The sequence below is a fragment of the Camelus dromedarius genome, chromosome 1, assembly GCF_036321535.1.
Source record: "Camelus dromedarius isolate mCamDro1 chromosome 1, mCamDro1.pat, whole genome shotgun sequence".
Lineage (NCBI taxonomy): Eukaryota > Metazoa > Chordata > Mammalia > Artiodactyla > Camelidae > Camelus > Camelus dromedarius.
In genome coordinates, this window is record NC_087436.1 from 119,332,775 (window position 1) to 119,360,487 (window position 27,713).

Sequence of the window (27,713 nt, forward strand, 5' to 3'; positions counted from 1 at the left end):
CTCTCATCAGCTTATATTTTAACATTAGACCTCTAGCCACTTTCATGGTTGTTTGTTGGACTCCTTTACTGGAATGTCCTTTCTGCCTTTTCCTTACCAGAATCCTTAGTACTGAAGGCTTGGCTTAAATGCTTCTACTTCTATGAAAGAGGCTTCCCCTGATTTTCAGAATTAACTTGTCATTATATTTCCCCCACACAGTGTTGGATGATACTTGCACTCAGCTTTTTTTTTTTTTTTAACTTTTTAGTTTATTCTTTACGTGGGTTTTAAACTCCTTAAGGGAAGAGAGGAAAATCTTATCCATTCCTGATTCCTTCTAGTGTGCAATGTAGTCTTTCACATAGTACTTGTCCATTAAATGCTTGATTGAATTAACTCAGTCACCCTCCATTTCTTGATTTCAGCAGATGGGAAACAGGGTTGGAATGGCTTAGTATGATTCGGTTGTTTGTTTTTTTTGTTATTGAGTTGCATGAGCTGTTTGTATATTTTGGGAATTAAGCCCTTGTCAGTCTCATCGTTTGCAAATATTTTCACCCATTCCATAGGTTGTCTGTTTTGTTCTGTTTATGGTTTCCTTTGCTGTGCAAAAGCTTACAAGGTTAATTGGTCCAATTTGTTTATTTTTGCTTTTATTTCTATTGCTTTGGTAGGCTGACCTAAGAAAACCTTACAATTTATGTCAGAATGTTTTGCCTGTGTTCTCTTCTAGGAATTTTATGGTGTCCTGTCTTATTTAAGTCTTTAGGCCATTTTGAGTTTATTTTTGTGTGCGTTGTGAATGTTCTAACTTCATTGACTGGCGTGCGGCTTTCTAGCTTTCCCAACACCACTTGCTGAAGAGACTGTCTTTTCTCCATTGTGTATTATTGCCTCCTTTGTTGAAGATTAATTGACCGTAGGTGTGTGGGTTTATTTCTGGGTTGTCTGTGCTGTTCCATGGATCCATATGTCTGTTTTTGTGGGAATGGCTTTATATGAGAGCTTCATATATCCACATGACACACTCAGAACAGGGCCCAGTAAGTGCTCAGTAAGTGGCAGCTTTTAGCTATTAGTTGGAGCAGGTGTGGAGAACACTAGTGGATACGTAGTTGGTTGATTATATATGCCGGTTACTGTAACTGTTGACAGATTTATTTCTGGTTCATGTGTAAAGGAAAAAAGAATCATCTGGTCTTTCCAACATCACCTCCATTCTTTGATTAGTTTTGAGAATAAGCAGAAAAATGCATATCTGGTTGGAGGGAGCTTCTGCACAAGCAGATTCATGATGATGGTCCAAAATTACTCTGAAGACAGGCAAACCTTCTGTAGGTGAGCCAGATTTTTTGCATGTGGCTTAAGAAAGTCAGTGTAAGTGGATTGTCAAATTTTACACTGTGTATTATTTTCAGTAAAGCACATGTTTTCATTTTAATCTATGTCTTATAATTATACATTGAGCAATAGAATCTCCCTACTTGGTATTTGGAATGACTGTTGAAATTTTGTTTTTGATGTCATCTCCAAAGCTTTTTCCTGTTGGTAGGCTTTCTCCATAGTCCTCTGTCTCTCCATTTGTCTGCTCAGTAGTCTTAACCCCCCCCCCCCCCCGGCTAGATGGGGAGAAGCTGATGAGGAAAACGAGCTGCAATTTTGAAACTTAATTAAATATTTAGTTACTATTTTTAAATTTATATGCATGACTTATTGTCAAGTTGTATCCAGAAGCTTTAAAAGGTGGTATCTGTTGGTTCTAATATAATATGGAATTCCCCACTAGCAGCAACGTAAGAATATGTATTGATTGCTATTTAACTTACATTAACTACATATATGATTATGAGCTTTTTTAGTCATTGGAAATCTATATATTTCTAATAAATCTCTTTTAAAATCTGTCCCGAAGAATTGGGGATGATAGGCCTGTCCCAGTGGATGGACTAGTATCTATTAGAAATAAAAGCAATCGGACAGTTAGAGGATTAATAATTGCACAGCGGCTTGAGGGTGTGTTGCTTTGTGTGTGTGTGTTTCTAGCTAGAGTGATGAAAGAATGTGAGTCCTGTGAATACAGGCAGCGTGTGTATATGTGTGTGTTTGTGTGTATGTGGTTGTCTGGTGCCTGGAAGCGAGCTGTGTGTCTGTAGTGCCTGGCACCGGGAGCAGTCACTCAGTATACACCTTGAAATAAAATGGGTCAGTCACCTCTTGGGGGAAAAAATACTTGGAGATAAGTGAGTATAAAGAAGTGGGCCTCAACATACTTTGAAATTTCTTTTTTGGTAATGTGGCTGTTAATCACAGCGGGAGGTAGAAAGTGGGGAGAGGTTTATTTTCCCTTTCAGTTGGGACTTTGCTTCTAGTTCAATTACATTTTCCAAAGTACCTTTGGAATTGTAATAGCCAGTACATAACTATTTCAAAATTGTTTGCCCAGTTTGTGGATTTATTCAAGCTCTTTATTTTTTTCTTCAATTACTAGCCTTTTCAAAGGTATCTGATTAACATTTTTCTCCTTGTTAGCATCTTTCCTGAAGATTTTAATGATGGGAAAGGTTGAAAACGAATGTTTTATTAAAGTGTAATTGACTTACAATATTGTGTTAGTTTTGGGTGCACAGCATAGTGATTCAGTTCTTTTTATACATTACAGAATGGTCACCATGAAAAAGTTGAAATTAAATAGACACATTTTTTGATCCTTTTTTTGGTGGTGGTTGTTACTTGTCACTGCTTCCTTTGATTACCACCATAGATAATTAAGTACTGGTTGTATTCTTGTTAATTTTTTGCTGGTACCATCGAAGGAATTTCTTGTTTTTATAAAATGTAAAGCTTAATTTAAAACTATCAAAGTATATTTTGTATGTTTGACCAAAGCGTTATTTTGAATATAAATAACTCTTATAAAGCCTATTTATTTTTTAAAAAGTACGTGTTGAAAAATCTAAAACAGCAGTTATAAGATGTTATAGTAAGTTATAAGATGAAAAATAAATCTCCTCTTTTGTGCCCCTTCCTGTCCTGTAGTCATCTTGAAAAATCACTGATAAGCTTCTTGGTTATCATAGAAAAAATTTATGCTTATGCTTTTAAAAACTGGGTGTCATGGTAGAGAGTGTTCTGTTTAAACAAACACTAAACTTTGTATCTTGGAGTGCTTTCCATATCAGCACAAACAGATCTACTTCACTGTGTTTTTTTTTTTTAATGTGCCTAGTATCCCACGGTATGAGTGCACCAGCCGGAATCTGTTTAACTGTAAGGGGTGGGCTCCTAGTTACAGTGAGGCAGTGAGCATTTTTATCCATATGTTTTGGGAAACTTAGGTGAGAAACCGTCTTACTCTAAGCAGCTTTAAAATAAAAAAAAACTGACCAAAAAGTTCCTAACTTCTCTAAATTATCATTGATCGTGTTAAAATTTTTCTTGGTGGCTACATTTTTTAAATTAATTCTAGACATCAGGCAGGATATTTTCTCTGAAGTAGTCCTGTGGTGCGATTTTGTACTATCAAGGAAGACAGTTCTTTGTATTTCATGTTAAATACCAGGTTAATAAAAGTTATAAAGGCTCGGGATTGGCTTCCTGAGCCAGCACCCTGTACTGACACAGAGGGTCGTCCCTTGGTTTAATGCTCGGCTGTCACAGTCTTGATGCTCTTTTTTGTGCAAGGGGCCTGCATTTTCACTTTGCACCAGACCCCACGCATTATGTAGCCAGCCCTATAGAAACGGAAGCATGTGAAAGGGAGAATCCCTCATCCTCACGCCTCCTGACCCCGCTCCTTGTGAGTGACTTCCTCCACAGTTTAGTGCGTCCACTCAGGGGCTTTTTGAAATGCAAGTACAAGTGCACACACATCACACTTGAGTCTTCTTAAAAAACTGCTAAATTAAAATACGTAAAGTCAGTGTGTACTGTTTTTTTGGAAAACTCCATAATGATGTAGACTGCTAGAAACTTAAAAAAAAATTTAAAGAGCCCTAAAAACCTTAGTAAGAAATTGGTACTGAACTGCAGTTTTAGACTTTGTATTGGTTGTTGCCTTTTTTTAAGTGTGCTTGAAGCTTTAGGGAAACAACTTAAGTTACAGTGTTAAGATACCTGTCTCTGATGAGATTTCACTGTCTAAAATCTAGTCAAATAAACCCTAAGCCCATTAGAGCAAGTCTAGAGTGAAAATAAAGTTTATTCATCAGTTAGGCTCAGTTGAATGAGGGATTCACTAGTGGGTATTGAGGATTATTTGGGGCTTTATTAAAAAGTAGTCAGAGCTCGTGGTGAAGGGGAAAAGGTAAAGGATCCTTAAAAGTAGCTGCAGAAAATGCCTAAGGAGGAGAATGAGCTCAGGCTTGTTAAAGCACTTCCCGCATGTGAGGTTTTGTTCGGGCCCTCAGGTAAACTGTGTCCTTCAATCCTTCTGACAACCCTTGAGAGGTGGCGCTGTCTTTGTTTTACAGAGGATGACACTGCGACTCCGAGGTCTCGAGAAGCTTCCCTAAGGTTGCACGTAATGCATGCAGAGCATGGGCCCAGACTTCCATCTTTGCAACTTAAAGTTCACGTACTTTCTACTGCCTGACCCTTCCTCCAGGTGTATCCATTCACACAGTACTTGACTGCCTGCAGTGTCCTAGGCAGAGATGTCAAGATGGTTAGACATGTAGGAGACTTACCGGAGGAGCTGGCAGTGAGAGTCAAGGAGAGGGAGGGAGCAAGAGTGCTAGGAAGGGTCTCCTGACTTCCATGCAGGTGTGACCCTGAGGGGGTGTCACCCTGTGCAGGGAGCGATGGGGGGGGCTGGGCCAGGGCAGTTTGGAGACAGCCTTGGCCAGGCTTTTGGGCTCTGTGCAGATAGGGCCTGGTAACCCTTCCTGGCCAGCATTGCTGGGAGCAGCCTAAGGGACTCGTGGCCTGATATCCTTGCTGTGGTGACTCTGAATGCGTAGCAGCATGAGGCTGTCAGTCAGCTGGGCTCCCCAGGGCAGGTTCTCCTGAGGGGCTGTCTGACTACCTCGTGGCCACCATGCTGTCCTGCCCTGGCCGGGGTTGGGGAGAGACTGACAGTGCGAGTAAGGAAATGGATACACATGCCGAGTGAAAATTTTGTGCTGAGAGGAAAAATAAAGTAGAACATAAGGGTGTTGTGCTGTTTAGGGTGGACAGGGAAGGGCTTTCTGGTAAGATGACACTTTGAGCTGAGACCTGGGGGAAGGATGGGGGAAAGATGTGGAGATACCTGAGGAGCAGAGCCCTGTTCAGGGAGAGGGCAGAACAGGTGAAAGACCCCGGTGGGGGATCGTTGTGAAGGCAGAAATAAGAGGGTTTGTGGTGGGCTAGGTATGGATTGTGAGCGGAAGGGGGAGAGTCAAGGATGATGCCAGAGATTTTGGCTTGAGCAGTGGAAACATGGACTTGCCCTTGCCCATCATTGGGAAGGTCATGGCAAGGATTGTGGTGAGAATTCAGAGGTTTTTATTTTATTTCATTTTATTTATTTTTATTTATTGAACTCTAGTCAGTTTACAATGTGTTAGTTTCTGGTGTACAGCATGTTTCAATCACACATAAACTCATACATACTCGTTTCATGTTCTTTTTCATTATAGGTTACTATAAGATATTGGACATAGTTCCTTGTGCTATACAGTATAAACTTATTGTTGCTATTTGTTTTATGTATAGTAGTGTCTGCAGATCTCAAACTCCCAACTTATCCTTTCCCACCCCCAGAGGTTTGTTTTTTAGACATAAATTGAAATGCCAATTAGACACCTAACTGTCTAGTAGCTTGATGGCTCTAGAATTTTGGGGTTCACAAGAGGGAAGCAGAGTAAAGAGAAAGTTGGAGTAATCTCTACATAGATGTATTTAAAATCATGGAGCTGGAGACCATCTAGGACTGTGCTGTTTAGTAAGGTAGCCATGAGCTGCATGTGGCTTTTGAGCACATGAAGTGTAACTGGTTTGGCGTGAGATGTTCTGTAACATCAAATACATACTGAATTTCAAAGACTTAGTATGAGAAAAAAAGGAAGTAAAATAGCTCAGTAATCTTTTACCGGGATTCTATTTGGAGTGATAACATTTTGGATCTTTTGAGTTGTATAAAATATAGTATTAATGTATAATATGGCTACTAGAAAATTTTAAATTACAGAGGTGTGACCCAAGTTTTCTGTTGGGTGATGCCGATGGAAGAAGTGAATGTAAACAGACAAGTCCAAGGACTGAGTGTGCAGAGTTAGGGCAGGAGGAGGAGCCCGGGGTGGAGGGGCCGATGAAGGCGGCGTGATTGCGGATGATAACAGCTGTGGTCTCCGGGCAAGTGAGCTTCACTAGTTTCTCTAGAACTTGAGTAAACGAAAGTACTAGAGAGCAGGGAGGCCTGAGCACCAGGTCATGGATGGGCTTGCCTCTTGGAGGTGGTTTGTGAGATCGGGATCTTTCCCTGTACTGTTTGTTTTTTTTTAAGTGAGTGTCATCAGGACAAGAAAGCAGCCTGTTCAGCAGGAGATGTAATGTAGCCTCTCCGTGGAATCAGCCCGGCAATAGGAAGAAGCCCACGTTTAGAAGATTGGACACAGTCAATGCAGGCAAGTGACTGACCTCGGAGCCTTGCTCTCCGGGCTTTCTTTCATCCTGCAACCTTCCCTTGATGAAACTACTGTGAGAGTATCTTACCTTCCTTTTTCCATTTCTAAGCTCCATAGGTTACCTTTTAATGTTCACTAAGGCCCTAGAGTGGACCTAGCTACAATGTTACCATCCGCTATCTAAACTGATCATTTGGTTTTCATTTGGTTCCCTTAGTCCCTGTGGTTTGGCACCCCCATCCACTTCGGTCCTGATCACTGCTCGGAGCTCCGGATTGCAGCACAGGCTTGGCCCTCCACTGCCAGTGGGTGGTCTGAGGACCTTCCGGTGCAGCTCGTGGGCCTCATTTTTATTATCTCAATAGGTGTATTGGGCAAATGTTTTTCCCCTTAGACGTTATCATCCCCCCCCCCCCGCATTTTATTCTCCCAGTTCCATAAAGAACACACTTGTACATCTAAGAACAGTGTTTATAAGTTTTTCCCCTAGCCATGTGGTGGAAGCTGTCATGGAAACGAGACTCCTGAGTGGAACGTACTCAGTCCTTGCCAGGGCAGGCAGACCATCACCTTGAAAAGGCTCAGGTAGCATACTGCGGTGGCTGCAGTTGGGTAGGGTTGGTCTCACTTTCCCTCTGGCTCAGGCATCAGGTCTGTCAGCTTTTCAAAATGCCTGTGGACATGTGGGGACAGTGAACAGTAATGGCTCAACCAGAAACTTTGATTAAGAAGGATATGCTGAATGCACAGTAAAAAGGCTTTGCTTTGATCCTTGAAAATCATGACAGCACATCTACAGGTTAGATGAGGGGTGAGTGGTGTGACAGGAAGGGCACCAGCTTCGGACCTAGGCCCACGATGGCCCTGGTCTTGACTCACCTTGGGACCCTGAATACATTGTAAGTTTCTTAATCCACAAAATGAGGTTTGACTTAGCTGTTTTTTTCATGCTGTGAAAGCACTGTCTGGCACAGAGTAGATGCTCAAATATTTATTGAATGAATGAATGAAAAATGGGTGGATAAAAGAATTCTAGAGAGCCTGGATACTTATGGCAGGAGGCAGGAGGTGGAATGACAGGAAGATGGGTGTTTGGGCAGTTGCCTCCTCACCTGTGCCGTTTTAACCTGTTTCTGGTATAGTATTGGGTTCTACCATCTTGAGAAAGGTTTGAACAACACTAGATTAGGTGCTCTTTCTCTGAGCGTAGAGATGGCACGCTTCTGATGCCAAAACTAGCCTTTTCTGTCTCCTCACTGTCACAGCCCCGTATACTTTTTACCAAGATAAAAGCTGTTCAAGAATAAATGCAGTTTCAATCATACATCGGGTGGGAAGTGCTGTATTGTTTCCTAGGGCTGCTGGAGTAAAGTCCTGCAAACTGAGTGGCTTAGAACAACAAACATTGTCTCTCAGTTCTGGAGGCCAGAAAAGTCTGCAGTCTTGATGTTGGCAAGGTTGATTCCTTCTGGAGGTTCTGAGTCTGTGTCTCTCTCCTAGTTTCTGGTAGTTATTTGTCTTTGGCATTTCTTGATTTATAGACAGATCAGTCCAGTCTCTGCCTCTGTCTTGATGTGGCATCCTCTGTGTGTCTCTGTCCAAATTTCCATCTTATAAGAACATGATTCATTGGATTATGGCCTGAAGAGAGGTAGACTGAAAATGAATATAAGTAGTGGTTGTAAGAGAATGGAAAGGAGTTATTAATTGAAAGTGATGGCTATGCCTAGAACTTTGGTTAGCATATCCGTGTTCCTAAACATAAAACACAGGGTTTCAGTAGAGTAGAACTGTGAATTCTGTTTTTTCTGCAGAGCAATGATGTATGAGGAGGATCATTTCATGCATGTGTTGAAATCACACTCTCTTGGCTTTAAAATTACTAGACAGCATGCCACCATTGCCTTCCAGATTAAGCTGCTTTGTGTCTTGCACAAAGTAAAGGTATGCCAAATGGTGGTGGTTTCTGATAAATACATTTAAGGGGCATGTGAATCCGATGGGGCATCAGGTCCTATATGGGTCCTTTGGTAGGTGGGGCCTGTGGAAAGCACCTGCAGGCAGTTTAGCATGCAGAATGTTGATTAACAAGTACCCCAGGGGTCCACACCCGCAGAAGGGAGGAGCTGGGCTGCCATGCAGGCCCAGCCACAGCCTTAGCCTACCCGTGGAGACTATGCAGCTAGACTAGCCCTTGACTAACCTAGTCTAGCCCTTGACTAACCTAGACTAGAACGTGTATTCTCTCATCAGTCACTGGAGGTGACTCCTGGGAGAGGGCAGGACGGGCCAGCTCTCTGCAGCTGAGGCAGCCCCCGAGGGCTGACTCAGCGCTTCCCGCAGCCAGCAGCGCAGCCTTCAGTTGGCGGTCTGGGTGGCACGTAAGTGTCTGCTGCAGTTGGACAGTATTTTTCTTAGAAAATTTTTGATTGATTTGACTCGATTCATTGATTGACCTTGTGGAGAAATACAAGGTAAGCCTGTTCCCTCTTCTCTGTGACCGCCCTCAGCCCTCGCCCCGTGTAGGGGGCGTGTAGACGTGTGCGGCAGAGGGGGCCGTGAACAGTCACAGGGCGCGTTTGGCTTTTCTTTCCCAGATTAAACCTACTGGTCTTCTTAAACTTCTGTGCTAACCTGCTGTTCTCTTGGTTAGGTTGAAACTTCCTTGGTGTTCTTTAGCCATCTGTTGGCATGTTTCCAAATATTTATCAGTGGCATTAAGGTCTTTGGAGCAATAGCTCATTCTCAAAAATTTGAAACCTTTTGACTCTAAATTTCAAATTCTTAGTTCATTTAATCCTACCTCTTTCTTTCCCCTGTTGGCCCTGCTTTGATGATTTGAAGGCCCCCTGAAGGAATCCGTGGTCAAATTGGGACTACCTTAAAGCAGAATGTAATTCCTAGAAAGCCATAGTTAGATGCAGACCATTACTGCTAAAGTCATTCCTTTTAGGACCAGAAAGCTCCTTCTGTGTGGTTGTGATTGTTGTCAAATGGTCTATAGTAGTGAAGAGCTTGACTCTGGAGTTAGCTCAGTCTGCTTTCAAATCCCAGCTCTTCCTCTTTTCTTGCTGTTTGAGGAAATTAATTTTCTAAGTTTCAGTTTCGTCATCTGTAAAAAGGGAACACTTAGGTAGTAAGGATACAGTAAACAAAGCTGCTTCTGCTGTTGCTGGAAGAAAACCACACTTAGGTTATAGTGAAGAAAGTGTCTTTGTTCACTAGTTCTAGGTATAGGTGACTGAGCTCTGTCTATGCTCTTAGCAAACGTCAAGCAGAAGGAAATAGTCTTGACTAATAAAAAGAATGTCTACAGAAAACCAAGAGACATCAGTCTTAGTGAGGAAGTGTGGAAATGGTTCCTGTGTAATCTGGTACAAGACAAAGGACGCCCCACTGATGCCACTTCTCACCGCGCTCCTGGAGGCCAGCCCGCACAGTAAGAGGACAGCAGTGCTGGGCTTGGGCTGCTGGGACGCAGGACTCTGGTCATGTGCAGACAATGCCTGTGTAGAAGACCTAAGAGAACCTGTAACCTAGTATCCGGGAATAAATCTAACAGCCACAGTCTGTGTGTTGAAAATCAAAACTTTTTTGAAAGACATAAAAGGAGACCCAAATAAATGGAGAAATGGCCCTTGTTCAATACTAGAAAGCAGTCAGTTCTCCTCAAATTGTTCTGTATATTTAATGCATTTCCAATCAAATTCCAGCAGAGCTTGGCATAGAATGTGATGTCTGATTCTGAAATGATAAGAAAGAACAAAGGGCCAAGAATGGGAAGACACTCCTGAAGAGGAATCTCAAGACTTCGTGTAAAGGTCTAGTGATGAAGACAAGTGTGATGTTGGCGCAGGATGAATATATTGAGCACGAGGCTTGAGGTCGTAGGGAACTCTGGTGCGGGAGAGAAGGGGTGTCACAGATCAGGGTGGAGGGCTGATCCATCAGTGATACTGGACAGTTGGTTTTCTGTTTGGGAAAGATGGGATCAGATGCCCTCTTCACAGTCTGCTTCTCTAATTCTAGGTATAGGTAAGTTGTAGGTGAATAAGGACTTGGATATTTTATTGGATTCTATGAAATTGTGCTTTGATGACCTAAACCCCAAATCTCAGTGGCTTAAATGCCAGGCATTTTTCCTGGCTCAGATCGCACACTGGCTGCTGCCGATCCACTGCTGTGGCTCTGTTCTAGGTGTCATCTCGCTCTGGGACCTGTGCTGAAGAGGCTTCCCCACTTGGGACATGCTGTTCCTGTGTTACCAGAAGAGGCCAGGCTGAATCACGTGGTCACTTTTGAAGCTTCTGTTTGTCACATCCACTGCAGTCTCTTGGCCAAACCAATCATGGGGAATGGTGCAGGGGCATGTACTGGTCCTGCGGGGATGTCCATCCCATGACAACAGGGAATGGCTGAGTAAGGGATGGTAAGGGGAGGAAAAGGATAGTTGGAAACAGATTGAGCCTGCCACAGGTGTGAGAAGAGAAACTTGAAACCTTTTAGAAGAAAATACAGTTATCTTTCTGACCTTTAGGTAAGGAACGATATCTGAAGAGAATGTTCTCAAACTTTGAAGTATATTTGTCATCTGGGGAACTTGGTAAAATGTGGATTCTGATTCAGGGGGCCTGAGAGTCTACACTTCTAACCAATTCCTGGGAGATACTAAAGCTGCTGGCCCATGCCCCGCATTTTGATGAGCAAAGTCTTGAGACACAAAGTGCCAGCAATTAAAGAAAAGATGAATAAACTCAGCATATTAAAGTTAAACATTTTTATCAAAAGATAGCATGAAATAAAATGATGGGCCACACACTGGGAAAAAAAGTTACTGTATATATAACTGACACGGGATTAAGGTCCATGTGTGAGGAATGTCTAGAAGTTCATAAAAAAGGAACAGTCTAACAGAAAAATGAGTAAAAACTGCGCACAAGTAGTTCAGAGAAGAGGAAACAGCCAATAAATCTGTGAAAAGGTGCTCATCATCAATGGTAAGAGAAATGCAAATTAAATCTAAGAAGGTTTTTTTAACATTCACCACATTGACAAAAATTCATGTCTCTGAGTACTGTGTGTTCATATGTGGATTAAACAGTAACTTACGTGCGTTGCTGATTGGAGTGTGATACTGGTATGACCACTTTGTAAGATAATGTAAAATTATTTCCCACAGTTCACCATTGGGTATCCTGTAACTTGCCAGTCTCATTTCTGGTTGCGTACTCAGGAGAGATGTGTACTGAGAGCCAAATACAAGACTGTTCGTAGCTGCTGTATTTATAGCGGCAGAATATTGGAAACAGTTTAGATGTTCATTGACAGGAGATTGAATAAAATGGCATTTATATAATGGAGTATTATAAAATGAGTAAAGGTGAATAAACTGCATACAGCACTAGTGAATTTTGGAAACGTACTGCTGAGTAAACATAATGGCTGAGTAAAAGAAAGTCCCAGAAGATTATATACATCGTAATAGCATTTTATAGAGCTCAAGAAGTACAGCTGAACAACATGCTTATCATTTAAGCATATGTACATTTGTGACAAGTTTTATTTTAAAAAAATCAAATGACGCAGTTCAGGTTAGTGGCCACCGCTGGCTGGTGAGGCAGTGGCATGGGACGGGGAGGAGTGGACGAATAAATATAAAGTGTTAGTTCTCGGTTGTGTGGTACTTCCTGTGTTTTTATGTTTTATGACTGAAAAGTGCTACACACAGATGTTTTACCTGTAATAAAGGCAAACGCTAATCTCACTAGCAGGCTGCATTCTAGAAAACAGTTGAAGGAGACAGGGCTGCTTGCCTGAAGTGGTTGTGGCAGGCTTTTCCAGAGAAACAGAACCGACGGGCTGGGGGTGGGGTGAGGGTGGTGGGGTAAGGAATTGGGTCATGTGCTTATGGAGGCTGGAAAGTCCAGAACCAGGGATGCTGAGGGTATAGTTTCAGTCTGAGATCCAGGAGAGCTGATGGTGAAGTTCCAGTGCAAGTCTGAAGGCGGGAGAAGACCCATGTCCCAGTTGGAAGACAAGGCCGAGAGAAAGAATTCTTTCTTACTCAGGCTTTTATTCTATTCAGGCCTTCAGTGGACTGGGTGAGGCTCACCCATGCTGGGGAGTGCAGTCTGCTCTGCTCTGTCCACTGATTCAAAGGCTAATCTCATTGAGAAACACCCACACGGACACACCCAGAATCACATTTAACCAAATATCTGGGCGCTCATGGCCCAGTCAAGTTGACACATAAAATTCACCCTCAGGTGACTGTCTCAGCCCAACCCCCAATTGCTCCTGTTGTAAAGATCACAGATCTTTGGGGCGGTATCCTTATATTTCAGTTAACTCTTTCTCAGACTTGCAAGATTCCTGCCTCTTTCCCAGCAACGGTCATGGTAGAGCACTAATTAGCCTTCTAGGTGGCCTGGGCAGTGTTGGCTCCACTGTGCTTCATCTTACCCCTCCCCCAAGGACAAAAAGGCACAAAGGAAATTTTGCTGCAACATAATAGAATACACAGTGGTGATTCAGGTATAGAGCCAGGTGCAGTAGGTTGGTGATGTAGGGAGCCCAGAAGAATGAAATTAATTGTTCTGACATTATCTCAGGGAAGGAAAGAATGAGAACACTGAAGGAAGGATAATAGTCAAATATGAGTGTGTATATGTGCAGCTCTTGTACAGACTGAGGCCCAGCTAGCTTAAGTTCAAGTGGAAATATCCTCTGGGTAGTTGGAAATATCAGACTGAGAGGTCCAAGTAGGAGAATTGATTTGTAGGTATTTGACACTTGCGTAAATTACATAGATCTTTAACACGGTCATTCAGTAGTTGAAACATAAATGTTCAAAGGGTCTATAACACAACTCTAGGCAGAAATCACTACAGTAGTTCTAATTTCTGGTAGTTAGGTAACACCTGGAAAATGCATTTGGATAAGATTAATGTATTAACTGTTTCAAGGGATGGTAATCTCTTTTGTTCTAGAATTGTGTAATTTCATATTCATTTGAGTAGAATACTCTTTACTAACCCCCAAATCAAGTATTTCACATGATAGAAGACTTGAGCAGAATCTATAAGAAAAGAGTAATTAATTTTATGTTTGACATGAGTAATTTGAAAGTTAACTTTTATGTTTAGTGTTTGTATAGTTAAATTTTTCTTCTATCTTTATTTGTATGCTTTTCTAAACCATGCTGTGTATATTTCTGCTACCTTTATTTGTTCCTTTACATTTACCTTTTTAATGTAATATTTATGATTTGAACATATCTGTGAAGTTTTAAAGAATTTTGACCTGTAGTGGACTCTACAGATAGTCATTTCAGTCTGTTTTTTGAGGTGAGGGGTTTTAATTAGTGTAAAGTTCTAATCCGAAATGTATCACCTTTGTTGAGTATCATACTTTGCTGAATATACTATTTTAAATATATTTTTCAAGAATATGGTTAACCTGTCTTTAAAGTACTTATGTTTTGCGTTTTGAGGAGGAAGCCTATTTCATTGAACTAGGGAGAATGCCATAGGTCAGTAGTCACTTGGGCTCCTAGTGTAGTAGGGCTTCTCAGCATGTTTCTCAGATTCAGGAATGCCTCAGAGTACACTTACATTTGGCAACATTTCTAAATCTTTTTTAGTAACTATACTTGACATCCAGCAGAAGTTTGTTAAATGTAAGTACTAATCATGTAGCTTGCCCCTCCACCAGCCCCTGGGGTCACTGTTAGTGGCAGCTCTGCTGTTCACATTGTATTGTCAGATGTCTGTCTGTTGATCCACTGAAAAATAGCTTGGTTGCTGTGTGAAGCAGGAGCAAATGCAAGGCTATCTCAGTGGCTCCTTGGTGCTCAGGTGCCTGCCCTGCTGCTGCACATGGTGTGCACCAGGGAGGGACGTCACAGTGGACCCTGCCCTTGCAGTGTTGCAGAGAATGCATACATCAGCCAAGAGCTTCCGGGTGTATGTAATCAAAGATAATAAATGAGGAACGTGGCCCACCCAGGGGAGAAGGGAGATTCTGGAAGCTTCTGATAACCATAGAAAAGGAATAGTGATTGACTTACTATATAGAACTGTACAGTTTATGCAGGTTATTTAAAAGAAAAAGAGAGGGTACGCTTAATGATCTTGTTTGCAAATTGTATCTGCAGTTTAACTTTTTAATCTTGGGAAATTCAGAACTTAAGGATCCTAGCTAATCTATGTCTTGCTTATAACTTGGGCCTTAGGGAAAAATGTTAATTCTTTCTGGTTAGAAGGTTATATTTACCAAAGTGTGTTCTGAGGAATACAAAAGGGATCCTTAACAAGTATGGAAAATGCTATCTTCTTTGTTTGCTTCCTAGAGGTTCCAGATGCACAGTATCATAATAAAACGTTTCAGGCTGTCCTAAAATAAACAAACCTACTTTTGTTTCAGTTCTGCTATTTCCCTAATTTGTGCAAAAGGAACAAGTTCTATAACAAAAACAATAAATTTTTATATCACCCAGAATACACCTTGGGGAAACTGTAGCAGGTTATCTTTTAAATGATGACATTACTGTTCATTTAAATAGCTTCCTAGGTGCTGTAACTAACTATAACAATGGTTATCTTAAAAGTCACATCTAAAAACTTGATTTAATCTTTGAAGCATATAAAATGGATGCAAAATGAAAATACGTACTTGGAACCTATTCTGAGTTCTCAAATGTATATGTTTTTGCAGAATCAAATAGAGAATTTTATCCTGATTTTTAAAAAATTCTAACTAGTAAGTAGAATATGAGTCTGATAATCTGTATAACGTTTTTATACCAAATCAGATATCTTACTGATAAATATTAAAACATTACCAAGTATTGCTTATTACCCAGGTTCATTTTGGAGAACTGTAATGTGCATTACTTAGCTGATGGGTTTTAATAGTAACTAAAAAAATTGACCCACTGTCTTACCAGTGAGTTGTAGAATTTCAGGCCATTTTTCCCCCTGCTTATTGAAACTCAGAAGATAGTCACTTTGTAGTTTTGAGATGAGTAGTTGAAAGCTATAGAATTCTCACGCACAGACGTTTTGACAGGCAAAAGCATCACTTTGAAAAATACACAATGGTCTAGTATTTTACTTAATAAAATGTCTCATCCTTGACAGCGTGGGTTTCATCATGTTAGAACTTTGTGCATTTTCACAAATCATAAAAATCTACTTGTTTGAATTTTTTGTTTCCAAATAAACTTGCTTTGGGTTGCTTTGGGTTTGTGAAAATTTGCATTTCTTAGAGTGAAGATCAGTTTGTTTCTCCTAATTGAAGTTTTTAGGTCTCTAAAATTTAGTTGTGCTATCACTTTTCCAACAGTTTTTCTAAATGCTTTTTAGAATTTCATGATAATGAACTTTGTTTTGATTTTTGGATTTTATTTGGTAGCTGCTTTTTAATCTTTTTCCAGAGCACTAATTCTTTATTTCAGATGTAAGTGTGTACATTTCCCCCTGCCCTTTAACCCAAATGGCTTCATGCATTTTTTTTTTTTGATCCTGTAAATTGTGGCATGAAATTTGCCCCTTCTAGGGAAAAAAGGGCACTTTTCTAAATCTCCAGAAGGACTATTTTGAAGGCATGAAAACTACCATTTTATAGTCCTGCTAAAGAATTCTGACATGTAATAGATCTTGATGAACTAAACACGTCATTGGTTACTGTACTGTGTTAACCTGCAAAGAAATTTTGATCTGTGAAAAGCAGTTTGGCTTTTCAAACCAGAAGCATTAACAGATGAGTATGAATCATCAGATAACTTCCAGTCAAGTACGAGTTAGAAGTAAAGCAGTGTTACTTTACATAAGCCGTTCATCTCCTTAGTAACTGGTGAAAGTTTAAGAACACAGAAGCTGACCCGAACTTTGATTTCTGTAAGCATTGGACAGTAGCACAGTCAGTAGAGGAGAATTCATCCAGGTTGGACAGAAAGCTCTTTCCTTTTATTCAGTCTCACTACACACTTGATCTAGGTCTCATTTGTTTGCTTTCATGGAAGTCTGTTTAGTACTTCTGATTTTCTGGAGAACTAGGTGCTTTCACCTGTACTTTATCATCATGTAGTTGGTTCTGTTTTTCTTCCTTATCTTTTAAACGTATAGATTAACCCAGGCCTGTTATATGCCTGCAATTTATGAAGGCATTTGCTAGCTCCTGTTAACTATCAGGTAGTAGTCTTATCTGTAAGAACAATCCTACACTCATGAAAAGAACTCATTTTATTTGTCACTGAAGAATTTACTCTGATAACCTGGCAATAAAAATGGAATTTCTTAATTAATTATGCAGTTCTTCCAGTTTGCATAGAAGGAACTCATGTCCCACACTTGATTTACTGATTATATTATTTTAAAACAGAGCCTTAATCATATCCGAGGACTTGACACACTTCTAGATGGGAAGGAGACTGTGGGTCTGATTGTCCATTTCTATGTAGTTTTCTGGTTATGCCGGCTAAACAGATATGCATGATCAGCTTTTAGCCCTGGATCCTATCTTTAGTGATAGAATTCTCGTTTAGGTTATAGATTATCTGTGGATTTTCTCTTGTGGCTGTAAATTGCCTCTTTAGCCAGGCCACCTACTGAAGGGAATAAGTAACACTTTGTGTTCCAAATTGATGCACTGAGATCATAAAATAACAGGCAAGGATTACGTGTATGTGTGCAGCTACCTCGTTACAGGAGTACATGCTCTGGTTTGCCTGGAAGGTATTAATTTAGGGTCCTGGGGAAAATAGTAGCTGTGATTAGCACCCCATTTTTTGGGTGTATGGAAGAGTGTCCTGTACAGTCTGCAGGCATATAGTAAGGGTGTATGAACTCTGTTGAGAAGAGCTAATGATTCTTTGTTTAGCCCAACATGGTCACTTGTTGGAGAGAAAGCCAGCATTGTCCAGTAGAACTTCTGTGATGATGGAGATGACCTATTTGTTGTATTTGCCCAGCAGCCACAAGATACATGTGGCTGTTGAGCACTTGAAATGTGGCTAGTGTGGCTGAGGAACTGATTTTTAATTTAAATTTAAGTAGCCACATGTGACAAGTGTCTATCATGTTGGACAGTGTAATAAGACCCTAGATCAGCACTAGGATGACATGTTAGGTGAAAAATGCAGGATACAAAAGTATATATTATTATTTAACATATTGAAATAATAAAAAATGTTAAGTTCTATGCAAAGGAAAAAACACCGATAATCCCACCAACATACTAACAGTGAATAGGGTAGAGAAATTGTGTTGGTGCCCTTCTATTTTCATATTAAAAATACTGTAATGATATAAGTATATATAATATACTTTTATATAATATGAATAATTTTTATATATAATAAAAGTAATATATTAAAAGTATATATGATAAATTTGAGCAGGAAAAAAGTGCTCTGAGCCTGAAAGAACGCTTCAACAAGTGAATGTGTTGCTTGAACAGAGCTGTCCAGGTATTTCTCGACAAGATCCACGTTTTATGTTTTGCTCAGAGAAGCCAGATTATAACTGGCTGGATAGATTTATTTACTATCAGGTGCTCTTTATGATCAGTTGTGTTGTAACACAAGTACATTGAGAAAACATTCCGCAAACATAGTATCAGATTATGCTTTTTGAAGTAATTTTTATGAGTTTTGAGCAAACCTAAAACTACGTACAATGTATTAGAAAAAAGGAAGGGAAGTGCCTTAATCAGTCTGCCATGTATCTGCTCTGCGTGAGCACTGAAGACACTTAACTATACAGGGTGTGTCTCTTCCAGCTTGTGGGAGACACTCCTTTTACACCCTGAATGGCTAAGAACACTAATGAGAGCTGTAATCTGAACTATTTTCAGTAATGTATGTGGTGTTACAAACGGGTATAAAAAAGATGCCACATTTCTTAGAACATTGTTACATAAGGGATGAGATTTTGGAAGATCAGTGAACTTCTTCAAAACTACTCCTCAGTTTCCCCCTTGACCCCCCTCCAAAAAAACCCCTTCCGTTATTAAATCACTCATTTAAAGATTGTGGGATTACCATGTTTTGTCTGGCTATTTGTTGGAAAAGTACTTATGTAACTACTTAACTACCTAGATCTGTTTTCTTTTCTCCTTAATGGACAAATCATTTGGGACTAATTATATCACTCTAAACACATGTAGACTAAAGAATTAAATGCTTTTGTTTTTAAAATTCAGTTGGTTATTCTAGTCCCAGGTCTGACTGAAAGTGTCACAGGCCCCAGGGTCCTGACCCCTGGAGACGGCGTGTGTGGGGGGGGGGTGGCACGGGGCTTCTGCCGGGGTGTCGTGGGAGTGAGCAGGGCTCGACCGACATTTTGCTCACTCCACCACGTTCATTTCCAGGCTCTGATTAATATTAGACCTGAGGCTTCCGTTGATCCCCAAGCCTGCACAGAGTTGCTCCAGTCTTTGGGAGATGATTTTCATTCACCACCAGGGCTATTTTTAATCATAGAGTCCTTCAAACGTCTAGAAATTGTACACTAGGCCTCAGAAGGAAGCCAGCGTGTGCTCAGCTCCTGGGTCTGTACAGTTTGGGGATAGTGTGGCTTCACTGTGCAGACCGAGCTGCAGATGTGCACTTCCAGAACATGAACAACAGCAGAGGAGTCCGTGGTGTTTCCAGGCTCGTCCCCTGCGTGTCACCACTTGGGGCTTTGGCAGTGCCATACGTGAATCTAGTAGAGACCAAACTGCTACTGAATAAGGGGAAAGGCTTTGGTGTGACTGGAACTAGATTATTACAAATGAAGGTGATTTTATAGTTAACTGTTTTTTTTGTTTGTTTTTTTTAAGGATAGTGAGGAAGTTACTTTTTGTTCTGAAAGTGTATTTTACATAACTTCTTCAGGTACTCATATTACTGAGGGACGCTGTAAGAGTAAGCAAATAGAAACCGTTTAAGGGGGGTAGTTTGTCACAATGCTGCTTTCCATTTGTATGACATTTTGTGAAATGCAGAGGCCACCGATACATAGATGCATTCCTCATTTGCTCGCTGCAACAGCATTGTGAGAAGTTGAGAAGTAGGGAGAGCAAGTATTTATTCTACTTTACAGATGCGAAAACAAAGACTCCAAGAAGTTATGGGCACAAAACTCCGCGGTGGACAGACTACGGAAGCCTGCATGTTATGGGCCATTAGGCTGGCGCACTGTCTACTCTGCATCCTCCTTTGTGAATTAAAGAAGGCGCACGCATCCATGGGCATTTAATTAGCTATATGTGTTTTTTGGTATCTTTAATAGAAACCATTTAAAATTTAAAGTAAAAAATACAAAAGAAATTTTAAAATAAGTGTATTATTGTTGGACCTTTTAAATTATCATTAATACAACCCAATCTTTAGGATAATTTGGGTTAATTTTTCATGGGAGAAGGATGCTCAAGGTGATTTGAAGGTCCTTTTTTCTCAGCGTAATCCTTTGGAGAAGGGAGGATTGAAAAAATGATGCAAAGCAAAGAATATACCGTGTATATACGGTGGTGCTTTTTCTTTAAAACTCTTTTAGAGAATTTAAACTAAAATGCAGTTTAACTTCATACTGACTAAACTTCACATTTGGAATGTATATAAAGGCGAATAGACAAGTTTTTTCCAGCTCTGTTCTTAAACTTGCCAAATGGATGTTAAATGGGTTTTGCACGTGCTTGTCAGATCCCTGAATTGTTTTGGCCACCTGAAATAAGTTTAAATTAAACATAATTTTCAGTTCAGAACTAGAAATAAAGAGTGTCTAATTTGGTCAAATGTTCGCCCCTCTACCAGAGCTTGCAGCTTAGGGAGGGGAAGCTTAGTTATGACCCAGAACTTTATACCCGGGTCTTCTGCTAACAGTTTAAGTTCACATAAGGAGGATGGACACTCTTGAGCTCCAAGAGTGTTTAGACCCGTCTTCATGATACAAGAGGAAGCCAGCGTGGGGTGCTCCTGTCTCAGACCCACGTTATTAGTGTCCACTGACAGGTGCTGGCTGCCCAGATGACTGCAGAGTAGTCTGAAGCTACCAGACATACCAGGCTTTTCTGCCTTTTCCTCAGTCCTCTGAGTCTGTACTATATAGAGAGTAAAAACTAATTTTAATCACTAATAGCTCTAGGGATATGGCCAATTTAAAAATCATTTGGAATCAGCTTTTTTTTTTTTTTCCAGCTATTGAACAAGTTACAGCAAGCATTCCATTGGGGTAATGATGCAAGGGACGGTTTTAACTGACTTTGATGAGATCATGGGGGTTCGATGTTTTGCTTTATTTTTCATTTGTCTGCCTATCTGCCTATTTTTTTTCTCACCTACTTCTTGAACCCTTTCACTTGGCTAAATCTCTTAATGACAACTGAGAGAATCCTGTGGTTGGATTGATACCATGTTTAAAATAAACATGATAAAAATCTTCAACAGTATTTATCAGTCTTTACAGTGAACCAGTTTGGTCATGGTGTGAATTTTTAAGGCCTTCATGCATTTAAATAATTGAAAAAAGCCTTATACTAAGTTGTTCACGGTGAAACGAGTATTTTAGAAGTTCTCTGGCAAAGATGATTATATAAATTTTATTAACGACATTCTTCTCATACCTCCGTACTCTCTGGATCTGGTGTATATTGTTGGATTCAATTGCCTAGAATTTTTTAAAATGTATTTTATTTTATTTCATTTGCGGAGGGAGGCGGGGAGGTAACTAGGTGTATTTATTTACTTATTTTTAGAGGAGTCGCTGGAAATTGAACCCAGGACCTCATGCATGCTAAGCATGTGCTCTAGTGCTTGAGCTATACCTCCTCCTTCAATTCCCTAAAATTTTGTTCAGACTTTTTGCATTGCATCTATATTCATGAGGCATATTGATCTGTAGTTTTCTTTTCGTGTAATATCTTAGTCTGGTTTTGATGTCATAACATTGACCTCTAACATGATTTGGGAAATATTTCCTCTTCAGTTTTTGGGAAGAGTTTGTACAGAACTGGCATTCTACTTTTTAAAAATATCCAGTAGAATTCACCTTTGAAGCCAGTGGGGCCTGGAGATTTCTTTGTAGGGAAGTTTTAAACTAAACCCAGTTCCTTTCATAGATACAGGGCTATTCATTCTATTTCTTCTTGAGTGAACTTTGGTAATTTATGTTTACAAGGAATTCGTCCATTTCATCCAAGTATATTTTATTGGTGTAAAATTTTTCCTGTATCCCCTTATTATCTTTTTTGTATGTGTAGAATCTGTAGTGATCTCACCTCTCATTCTTGATGTTGGTAATTTGTCTTCTCTCTTTCCTGAACAGTCTGGCTCAAGGTTTGTCCATTCTGTTGTGTAAAAGAACCAGCTTTTTGTTTCATTGTTTTTTCATTTTCTATTTCATTGATTTCTGCTCTGATCTTTTGTGTGTGGGGCGGGGGATAACTAGATTTACTTATTTATTTCCTTTTTGTTTAACAGAGGTACTGGGGATCGAACCCATGACCTCATGCCTGCAAAGCATGTGCTCTACCACTGAGCTATACCCTCCCTCCTGCTCTGATCTTTTATTTCCCTTTTTTTTGCTTAGCTTAGGTTTCATTTGCTCTTCCTTTTCTAGTTTATTAAGATGAAAACTCAGGTCATTGATTTGAGACCTTTTCTAATATAGGCTCTTTGTGCTGTAAATTTTCCCCTAAATACTGCTTTAGTGGCAACCTAAAAATATTGATATGTTGTATTTTTATTTTCATTCAATTCAAAATACTTTCTAATTTCTCCTTTGATTCCATGTTTGCCATATTTGTTATGTAGAAATACGTTTTTTATTTCTCAAATATTTGGGAGATTTTCCAGACATCTTTCTGTTACTAATTTATGATTTAATTCCAGGTGGTCAGAGAATATACTTTATACAACTTGAATCCTTTAAAATTTGTTGCAACTTTTTCTGTGACCCAGAATATAGTCTATTTTAGGTCAAGTTGGTTGATAATGTTGCTTGAATCTTCTATGGAAGGCTTTCCTGATTTTCTGACTTCTGCTTCTTTCAGTGGTTGAGAAAGGGGTATTAACATCTCCTAGTAAAATTGTGAAGTTGTCTTCTTCGCCTTGCAGTTCTATCAGTTTTTATTCGTGTATTTTGGAACTCTGCTACTAGGTATACAATATATAGGACTGTTTTGTCCTCTTGATGGATTGACCCCTTTGTCATTATGAAATGACCTTCTTTATCTGTTACTCTCTGCTCTGAAACTTACCGTGTCAAATATTAATGTAGACACTGGCTTTTTTTGTTGGTGTTGGCATGGTATCTCTATTTCCATCCTTTTAACCTCCTTGTGCCTTTAATGTAGAATTTTTAATATATTTTTTTATAATTGGGTCTTAGTGTTTTAAAATCCATTATGACCATCTCTGCCTTTTAACTGGTTCTTTAGACCTTTTAAATTTATTATGAGTATTAACAGTTATCTTATCGTAGTCTTCAAGAGATACCATTTCGTGTAATACGTTAGAACCCATTCTAGTAGTGGTGCATTTTCTCACTCCTGGTCTTTAATGCTGTTGTTGCCGTATATATGTTACAACTCTCAGAATACACTGTTGTTTTGTTTCAATACTCGATTACCTTAAAGTTACGTAAATAACAAGAAAAATGCAGTTGCTGTTTCTGGTGCTCTTTGTACCTTTGTGAGGATTCTCACTTTGTTCTGGTATCATTTTCCTTCTGCTTAAAGGACTTCCTTTAACATTTCCTTCAGGGCAAGTTTGCTGGTGGTGAATTCTTTCAGCTTTCTCACGTCTGAAAAAGTTTGTTTCACCTTCATTTTGAAATGTGTTTTTAATGAGTATAGACTTCTCAGTTGACAGGGTGGTGGTTGTTTTTTTTTTTTTCAGTAAAGTTTTGGCCCCATTATCTTCTCATTTGCATTGTTTCCAACAAGAAAGCTGATGTCATCCTTATTTTGATTCTGTTTTACCTAATGTTTCTTTTTTCTCTGGTGACTTTGAGATTTTCCTGTTTATCACTGGTTTAAATAGGGTTTTTTTAATGGTGTGTCCAGGTGTTGATTTCTACATGTTTCTGGTGCTTAAATTCAGTGAATTTCTTGGACCTCTGTGTTTTAGTTTTCATCAATTTTGGAAAAATTTTGGCATTATTCTTTCAGATTTTTTTTTTCTGTCCCCTTCTTTCTTTCAGTTACATGTTAGATTTCTTAAAGTTATCACACAGATCACTGAAACATTGTTAATTTTTAAAAATTCTTCTATTTGATTTTATGTAGTGTGTGTGTGTGTGTGTTTGTGGTTTTAAGATTCAGTGGTCTTTTCTACTCACATGTCTAATCTGCCATTAATCACAATCCTATATTTTTAATCTCAGACATTGTGGTTTTCATCTTTAAATACTTGATTTTATATCTTTCATTCTCTACTTTTCAAACATGAATGTAGTCATAATAACTGTTTTAAAGTCTTTTCCTGCTAATTCTAACTTTTGTGTCAATTTTGGATTGGTTTCAATTAATTTCTTTTTTTCATTTCCACTCCCTTCATATCTCACTTCTTTGCATACCTGCTAATTTTTGATTGAATGCCAAACATTAGGAATTTTATGTGGTAGATAGTTTTGTATTCCTATAAATTTCTTGAGCGTTGTTCTGGGACCATAGTGAAATTGCTTGGAAACAGTTTGATTCTTTAGGGCCTTACTTTTAAGATTTGTCAGGCGAACAGGAGCAGTGTTTGGTATAGAGCTAGCTCTTCCTCAACACTAAGAGCAGACCTTTTGAGTGCTCTGCCTTGTGTGTCCTGGTTTGGGGGGTTTCCAGTCTGGCTGCTGGGAAGCAGGCACCGTCCAGCCATGCTGAGCCTCAGGTCCTGTTCCCTGCTTTCCTTTATGGTGATCCTTTCCTGTGCCTTGGCTGGTTCCTCACATGCAAGCCCTGATTAACACTCTGCTGAATGCTTAAGAGCAACCCTTTGCAGACCTCTGGTGTTCTTTCTCTGTGCAGCTCTCTCCTCTCTGGTACTTTCTCCTGTGAACTCCAGCTGCCTTAGACTCTCACGTAGTTCTTTTGGCCGTTGCTTCAAGTCTCCTCATTGTCTTGGTGGATCTTCATTGAATGAGTACCAGCTTGTCACCTTGCTTCAAGTGATGTCCCCAGCATTAAATGTATTATTTAATTGTTGATCTGTCTGGCATCCTGAGATCCAAACACACCAAAGAATTTATGGAAAGGGTTTTAATTTTGCAAGTCAGTTGGAAATTTTCAGCAAGTAAAAATTATAGAAAATTTTTGCTTCAGTTTATCTGATTTTCATAATTCAGAAAAGATAGTGTGATAGAGAAGATTTTTAGAAAGTAGCAGGATATATGTTAATGATACATTAATCTAGTAACTTGGTCCTGTGGTGGGTTTAATAAACATTTTCTTTATATTTAATGTATGTAAAATTTAGTAGGTAGTTCTAGGGAAAATGCAAGAAACTGAGTCTTAAATCTTTGGTGAAAAGTATCTTTCTGACTTGCCGCTTTTACTAAAAATAATTATTAATACTTTTTAAAAAGTCATTTTTGATGGTCCTCTGCTAAAATTCATGCAAAAGCTGATTCTGTGAGATTTAGGAATCGCTGTTAGTTTTCGTGTTCTGGTGGTATAGATTAATCAGAACTCTAGCATAAAGAAGATTATGATTTAATAAGGCCATTATTAGATTAGTTTGACATATTGAAAGCATGTTTATTTAGCAGGAAAAGCTATTAAATTAAGAATGGCATCTATCACAAGTAATCGGAACGTCAACCCAGATACATACAAGAAAAAAATGACAATAGATATATAATACTACAGCATGGCAGAGCTATAAGACAAGTCCATGTTTCACCTTAATTTTTATGAAATAGATGATGAGCAGTCCAGAGTTTTTAGCCATACAAAATAACTGATTACCTATGTAAAACTTGAATTTAGGGGACTAATTATTTTTACCAGTGTTTCAGTGAAATTACTGCTTATTTCTGTTATACTTAAAAATGAACTAATGATTTGTTACCAGGTAAGTTCTTTCAGCAGAGCAGGGAAGATTTTGCTAGTTCAGTCTCTTGAGATGCAGCCAGGTGAACATCAGCACAGTCCAGCACAGCGCCGAGCACACGTTTCTGGATTTTCCTCAGTTTTAAATTATATTAAGCTTTTAAAAGTTTAAAATGTCACTTAGCTTAAAATGTCAAAGATTATAGTAAAAAAAAAAAAATCAGAGTTTTTTCCACCTATTGTAGGATTGTATTTATATGAAGCTTTCAGAATAGGCAGGTCTGTGGAGGCAGACTGCAGGTGAGTGGTTGCCGGGGGCTGGGCGTGGGAAGGGCGCCGCCAGTGGAGATGGGGTTTCTTTTAGGAGAGAATGTTTTGGGAAATGTTCTGGAACTGTTACTGTGGCTGCACAACGTTGTATACACAGTGAAAGCCGCTGGATTGTACACTTTGAGAGGATGGCTTCTATGATACACGTGAGTCATAGCTTAGCAGAGTTTTAAAAAAATCAGCATTCTAAGATACCAAAGGTATTTTAATAAAGAGAAAACAGTTCATTTGGATTTTTTCAGAAGATCAATAATTTAATTATATCTATACATAAGGCATACCTTTTTTCTCTCTTGTCTTTACAGGTTCTGCTGAAAACTTACATTAGGCCTCAATGTGAAACTAAAGTAGAAAATCACATCTACATGTGTGTTGCTATCAGGATGCTGAGTCATTGGTCATGCCTAAAGATGGAGATTCAGTTCTAGATGGCTGACTGCTAGCAAAAATAAATGCTCATCCTAGATGTTCAGCATCTCTCCTTTTTACTGGAGTGAAAATCCCCTCCAGATACCAACAGAACATCAACTGCAGAAAATGCTCCCGCTTTTAAGGATGTCAGCAACCTAAGTTCATGCGCCCTGTCTGTACTGTTGTCGTGGGTGGTTTACCATCTGGAAGCTCCTCAGGCTCTTCTCCAGGCCCTGTACCTGCTTCTGAAATGTCTCTGCTTCATGCTTTGGGTCCAGTGCAGACCTGGCTAGGACAAGAGCTAGAGAAATGTGGCATTGATGCCATGATCTACACTCGCTATGTCCTCAGTCTTCTGCTGCATGACAGCTATGACTACGACCTGCAGGAACAGGTATTTACACATGTTAAATGTTTTGTGAGAATTCATGATTGTGTCTACATGTCTGCATTTTTCTTCAGAGAGTGCTTTCATATTCTACAACAGGGTTGCAGATGGCTGTGGTCCACGAACTTAAGCTGTCAGTGATGTGAATGAGCTGTGTCACAAGCACACTGTTTATTTCAGTCATCTTTGAGACTTTCTCAGTGTTGACTACATAGACGGTACTTGTGTGATCACCAGCCGCCTCTGAGTAGCGCTGCTCCAAACGGGGCTGCTGCTGCTGAGGAAAATCACACGTCATAATCACTGTGTCTGTTACACTTCTTAACATTCTGAAGTTTAATATTTCATTTTATCTGCAAGAGTGATGATAAACTGCTTATTAATCAAAGTGTGTGTTTCAAATCAGCAGACTTAAAAGTTTGGTAAAGCACGTAACTTTAAATTGGCGATTATACATTTGACCTGCCGAGATGCTGAGTTTAAAGTAAAGAAAGCAACCAAATCTAGGTTCTTGAAAAGATCTCAACTTCAGGCTCCCTTTCCAAGAGGAGCTGCTGAAAGTCAGGCTTGCCAGAGGGAGCAGAGTCCTCAACACTGGATGAATGGGATCTGGGTGACCTCTGGGTAGAAATTTCAGATAAAAGTTTTCTGTGGGCAGTTTTTGTTGTTGTTGTTTTAAACCATTGTTACTAACACTGAAAGCAGGAACAAAGTTTCATTCACAGAAGAAACTGGCTTTGCCCTTCCAAACCACAGAGAAGCCGCAGAGCCCTGTAAATACATTGGGGCTCTCAGCACGCTTACCATTTGTCACCTGGCAGTTGTGCAGAGGATATTTCCCTGCTGGTGTTTCTCATCCTTTCTGGCTGGACACAGCCACATTTTCCCTGCTTCCAGGTTGCTTATTGCTCTGGCTGGTGAGAATTGGATCAGGTATGGTTTTGAGGGGGTTGACTTAAAACCTCATAATCAGA

At 39.6% G+C, this 27,713-nt stretch overlaps 1 protein-coding gene and 1 non-coding gene across 7 annotated transcripts in view; one reads left to right on the plus strand and one right to left on the minus strand.

Annotated features, from left to right (window-relative positions):
• Positions 1-27,713, plus strand: part of KIAA0232 (KIAA0232 ortholog) — an 82,909-nt gene that overhangs the window by 3,963 nt on the left and 51,233 nt on the right. For 5 of the 6 annotated variants that reach the window (XM_064488291.1, XM_064488298.1, XM_064488303.1 and 2 more), the window contains exons 2-3: positions 6,467-6,587; positions 26,246-26,745. In XM_064488291.1, the coding sequence (XP_064344361.1) occupies positions 26,515-26,745 (231 nt within the window). In that variant the 5' untranslated portion in view covers positions 6,467-6,587; positions 26,246-26,514. The remainder of the gene's footprint in view (positions 1-6,466; positions 6,588-26,245; positions 26,746-27,713) is intronic. The other variant, XM_064488293.1, reaches the window with a different exon arrangement.
• TRNAA-UGC (transfer RNA alanine (anticodon UGC)) lies at positions 22,048-22,120 on the minus strand. Its single transcript has one exon. It is a non-coding gene; the product is annotated as a tRNA-Ala (tRNA).